The sequence below is a fragment of the Centruroides sculpturatus genome, unplaced genomic scaffold, assembly GCF_000671375.1.
Source record: "Centruroides sculpturatus isolate CEXI.00-Female unplaced genomic scaffold, Cexi_2.0 scaffold1181, whole genome shotgun sequence".
NCBI classification, from domain to species: Eukaryota; Metazoa; Arthropoda; class Arachnida; order Scorpiones; family Buthidae; genus Centruroides; species Centruroides sculpturatus.
In genome coordinates, this window is record NW_019385707.1 from 2,851 (window position 1) to 9,033 (window position 6,183).

Sequence of the window (6,183 nt, forward strand, 5' to 3'; positions counted from 1 at the left end):
AATATATAATTTTTCCATATTAGCTCCCAGTTTAAATTATCAGCAAATTCAGAAATGAAGTCTCTGCTTAAATCAGTTTTTTGGCTTATAATTCCCCATTTAATATAGTTTTTAAAACGTTTGATATTATTTTCGTCCATCGGTAAACTCGAAAACTTTTCCCATTCGAGTGGTGTAATGTGTTTGAATTCTATAAAAAAAACTCTGTATTAGGATATAGTTTTATTATATATAAACATGGTTACAACATTTTTAAAAAGTACGATTACAGTTAGAACAACTACATTTTATAAAATTATTATTACATAACATCATAGTTATTTGGTTAGTCAATACAAAAAATTTACAAAAGTATTTCTTATTATTTGGTAATTTAAATAATCCAGCTTTATTTACAGCTTGTTTTAAACAACGATATGTTTTACTCGAAACACCATGTATTAAACAAGTTTTTGAATTTCGTTTCCTCTTGTACAATAATATGTAACCGTATTGGGGGGGAGATGATATCAGAGAATCTGGAAGAATTTAAATATAAAAAGTATAATGTCCGAACGATATCACATCTATACCATTATCAGAAATAAATTTTTTGTCGTAAAACGGGGAGAGTGATATTTTATTCTGAAGATATGTTGTTACAATATGGTTTTTACTTTTAATACCATACTGCTGATGTCTTAATAGCTCAGTATTAAATAAAACTTCTTTATATTTTTCGTGGTTAAATGTTTTAACAACAGATTTTTTAATTCCTTTAGCTGTTTTTTTATTTTGATTATCGAAAATATACGAATACATTTTCGGTTTTAATGAACAAAATTCTATTATAGGTTTAGATGCTGTCTCATCTTTAAAATATCCTAGCTTATTTTTATTTGTTGCATCAAATAATTCATGTGTGTTAGGGTAGTTGCTGAAATCAAAAATATCTGGAAATGATTTAAAGTCGTTATATAAATTATTCGTATAAATTTGAAGCGTTAGCGAATCGGTATCTGTATATAACAAATTCACATTTTCACCATATTTATTTTTAAATATTTTATAAAATGTTTGATACATATGCAATTTACTTAATTCTAATACACAAAAACCTATATAAATCGGTTTATCCAAACATAAGTTAATTTTTTTCATTTTAAAAATCGTAAAATTATCATTAATAATTTGTAAATTTTCGAGAGCTGAGTGAGATAAATACTTTCGACATTGATTTACAGTCATAGCTGTTTTCAAATTTAAATGTTTTTGTACATTCTGAAACGTTTTACCAAAAAAGCTGTTGTTCATTAAATTGAAGAAACTTTTATCGAAATCATTCGTTGATTCCTGCCGTTTTTCATTATTAAACAATACATAATTCTTAAGCCATGGTTCTTGATTAAATGCAAGCACTCTATGAATTTTAGTTAATACCCTCTTCTAAATAAAATTTTAAATTTCTATAATGAATTACATAATTTTGTTTATCAAACAAAGTCGGAATTAATTTTTATTATTACAGTACAGCCTCGATTATCCGACCCAATTGGGAACTGGGGTTGGTCGGATAATTGAAAAGTCGGATAACCGAAAAGTATGAAAAAATCCATTATTAGTGTAGTACTCGTATATTCCATGTAATTAGTATATTAGTATATCGCTATTAACCTACTTCGCATTGAATTTTCATCAATCTTAAGAATAACAAAAATTTTTTAAATATTAATCGTCGCTATTGTATCAGTAAAAATTAGAAAATTAAGCCTTGTTTAAATACTGGCTCCCTTTCATGGTCGAATGAGTGTTGCCAGCTAAAACACGTAAAATAATATTAAAGTAGCCAAGACATAGTCAAATATTGTAGCGCCACATCTAACTAGCGAACTTATCATATCACTAGCGAACATTTGAAATTTACCAACTAGGACAGTCGGTTAACCGAGGTGTCGGTTAATCGGGGGTCGGATAATTGAGGCTCTACTGTATTATTATATTTTAAATTTAATTTAGTTAATACCAATTTTTGATAATTTGATAATAACTATAAATCAAATGGAATATTCGCGTGATCAGAAGCTAATGGTAGGTCATTATGGCAAGAATGAACATTTGGCGAATAATTTAAATCAACTTCTAAAATATAGCCTATAGTATTCCTATCAGGAATATTACAAATGTCTAAAGCATTTATCTTATCCTCGCATAACCATCTGAAATTATTTACAGGTAAATAAGAACTCATCACAAATCCATAGAGATTATTAGCATCTATCAAAATAATATAGTTATGACGATTTTTATCATAGGTTTTTGGAATTAGAGAATTATTCGCTCTGGCAAATCGCTTCCCCGTTAAACTGATTCCCCCGTGACCCCCTTTTCAATGAAGAGATACATATTAATATCTTTAAATAATTTGAGTTGAATTTTTGTCATTTTTAATCCACAATTACATGTTAAGTCTGGAGCTGTTATGAAATATACCGGATCTAAATTATAATATTTTAAACTTAATTTTCTAAAATTTTGGAATATATCGGCCAGTAATAAAGTGTCAACATATTGATATAATTTTAAATAATCTTTAAAATTTTTACAACAAAATTTTTTCCAAACTAATTTTGCATGATCATAATCATCATCGCTAATATTTTCTCCAGATAATTCGTTATAAAAATATTTTTTCGGGGGTAAACATTTCTCGTATAAAATATCCTCGTTTTTAAAATAAGAATAGGGGAAAATTCCTTTTCTTTTTAATAAATTTTTATTTTCGTTATTATAGAAAAATTTATTAAAAATAGGAAAATTATAATTTGCATTTTTTAAATTTTCTGTTAAAGTAGTTAGCGAAGAATTTAAAAATTGGAAACTGTCTATAAATTTGAAATGATCTAAAGTAAACGTAGTAAATTTTTCTGAATTAACTGGGATAATCTGAATTCTCGAAAATAGTTTAGGAGGAATATTTTTGAAAATCAGATGGGAGTCATAACCTGTAAAATTATGTAGTATAATAGGAATAAATTTTTTGAATCTATAATTTAAATTACAATGGTTATGAGCTATTCCGCGAAAATCACCTGTTAAGTGATCGTGATCTCTTACTCTGATATCATCATAATTAAACCCCTCCTCACATATATGACACCGATGTTCGTAATTATCGGGAATAGTATCCACATTCATTTCTACATAACTATTTATTTTATCTAATAAAAATTTTAATTGATTCTGGATATCAAATAAAAAATGCTTAACAGCATCTTTACCACAATAAAAATTAGAATATAATAAATCATCATCATTTTCTATAATAACGATAGAATAACATATAGGTTTATGAATCTGAATAGTTTTAGTGAAACTAGAATTTAGATCTACAGCGTTTACATCAACTTCTTCTAGAATCGATTCAAAATCAGCATAAATTACTATGGGGTGATATAATTGCTTCTCGTAATTAGTAAATTTAGCAACAGCTCTTTCTCCAGTCGGGGTAGAAACTTTCTGATATTTATAATTAGAACATATTTTCACATGCTCGTTTAAAGTATGACTTCTTTGAAAGCCTATAAGACATCGTTTACAAAATTTTCGTATTCCTGATTTTTCTGACAATAGTCTGTTAAAATTTCTAATTAGAAAATAATGGGATTTATATAATAACAAATTAATTTCTTTTTCGAACTGATATTTACTTATATAAATAGGATAAATTATTTTTTTTTCATATCCAAATACTTGAATTTTTAAACTATTATTTTTTTCAAATGATGGAATATTTTTAATATTTACTGGAAATTTTAGGGTATTTGTATTTAAATATTTCAAAAATTTCCTGTACGAATAAATCGAATTTTTGTTGTTAGTATTTGGATACAAACTAGCAATTATGCAGTATAAAAAACATTGATTATCACTACATTTAATATTCAACAAACAACGCTTATTAATTAAATGTTTTGGTAGGATGATATTACCACATCCACCACTCTCAGCCTTATAAATTCCTAAATGAATATCTAAAAATATAATTTCCTTAATTATCCACCCTAATCTGTTTTTTATAAACGGATCGATGAAGTTTAAAATTGTATCAAAAGCATTTGTTAACCTTTCATCAATCATATACTGAGATAAAATATGTTCTACTCGACTGGCGAAAAACACATCCTCATACGTAATACTTTCATTTTCTGAATATTTTATAAATTTTATTTTTAGATTCAATAAAAATTTCATCCTCGAAATTAAATCATTAGTCAAAATATTATAAATAGTATGTCTAATATTTTCAAATAAAATACTAGGATCTGTATAATTAGAGATAAATGCTCTATAACTACTGACATACTTTTTGAAAGCTTTTTTTCTTAATACAAATGTGAAAACCATTATTAAAATCGTAATTAGAATATCATCACACAAATTTTAAAAACTGTTATACCATACTATAAAACATTATACAATCAATAATTTTGTATAAAACCATAATACCATACTATAAAACATTATACAATCAATAATTTTGTATAGAAAAAACATTAGACATTCGACCCCCCCTATAATTACGGTCCCTATAATTACGATTCCTATAAAACTACGAAAAAATTGTAACCGGTATCCGAAAAAACAGTAAAAAACCCCCTATAATTACCTCAAACGTAATCGGGCACCCGAACTACTTTCCCGCCATCCGTAGCGCCAACTACGGAGAGATTTCTATTGTCTGGACAGTATTATATAAATTATATATAAATTAGGTACTGTACATATAATTATATATTGATTATATATAAATTATGTACTGTATATATAATTATATATTAACTTATTGTAACTTTGTTATAATTAAATATATAATTTCCGCGTCTAGCGTGGCGCCACGCTACAGAGATTTTTACGCTAACTATCGTCTGTAGAGTATGTAAATTAGGTACCGTAAGTCTAATACAGTACTGTTATTTTATACATTTCTTGTGAAAGAAACATTTCTTATTCAACGGCGATAAAAATTATTTATATTAATGATGTCTCCGAAGTTCAATGAAGTTTTCGCAGAAAACTAAGTCATCAGAAAACTTTCATCATTGCTAATGCTTGTTTTTGTCGTGGAGGGATGCTCCGCGACAAAAACAAGCATTAGCAATGGCGGTGCACACTCAGTAAGTAATCCTATAAATTTTTGTTTATAGCATAGTTTATACGGATTATTCCCAAAAAAATATATACATATTTTGGAAATGTTGAGTCGGATTAGTCTAGAATCGATTAATTTTATGGAAGAAAATCTTTCAAACAGCCTAAGTCCATAAACTTGACACGTGTCGGGTTGTGATTGGAAGAATTCGTAAGAAATTGGGTTCCTAAAGAATGGAACGTATCTATATCTTATAGGGGGGTCGACTGTACCATACTATTAAAATTTGGTATATTCCTCCAAATGCTGTCCCATGGCGTTGAATGCTTGTTTGTACTTGCTAAAATTTTTTACATTGATATTGTACTTATTAGGAGGATATGATCCTTTAGTTTTTGTGATAGATACATAGAAATTCGACTGAAATTCCTGTATCTCGATTCTCTCGGATTCGCTAATCTTAACTTTAAAGTCAGGAATTTTTATCTGCTTACTTTTCTCGGCCGTTAGATCCAAATCAAATCTTGTCTTTTTTGTTTTCACCAGCCTCGGCTGTTTTAGGCTTGGGACCTCTTTTCTTATTATTTTTTTTCGAAATCAAAATCAAATTCTACAATTAGTTTATAAAATATTATAATATAAATTAAGGTAGGTATTATTATTATTATTAAAATAAAAGTTACTTACCAAGATCAGACATGATTTTTCCTTTAGCAAAAGTTTTCTTAGATAAATCGATGAGTTTTTCTCTGGTAGTCAATCAATGAGTGATTTAAGAAAAATATACACCCACTTTTATCCTCAGCTACTGACCTACAAACCTTGTTAGATGCGACAGTTGAAACAAAAATTAGAGCACATCCTTTTCAAAGTAATGCTTATTGACAGGGTTAGGTCATAAGGAAAAGTTTGTTTTCTTTGTCCTGTCTTCGAAGAGTTATTATCTAAGTCATGGGAACGTCTTCTAACTGGGACGCAGCTGTTTTCACTAGGTCATGGGAGCGTCTTCTAACTAGGACGCAGCTGTTTTCGCGTGAGAGTCATTGACCTTGGAG

General features: G+C 27.9%; 1 protein-coding gene across 1 annotated transcript in view; it reads right to left on the minus strand.

Annotated features, from left to right (window-relative positions):
• Nucleotides 1-5,828, minus strand: part of LOC111641376 — a gene marked incomplete at its 3' end in the record, with an annotated part of 8,333 nt that extends 2,505 nt beyond the window's left edge. Inside the window, exons 1-2 of the mRNA XM_023387533.1 lie at nucleotides 5,816-5,828; nucleotides 2,415-4,184 (exon numbers count right to left, since the gene is read on the minus strand). Of these exons, the coding sequence (XP_023243301.1) occupies nucleotides 2,415-4,184; nucleotides 5,816-5,828 (1,783 nt within the window). The remainder of the gene's footprint in view (nucleotides 1-2,414; nucleotides 4,185-5,815) is intronic.
• Between the last annotated feature and the right edge of the window lie 355 nt (nucleotides 5,829-6,183).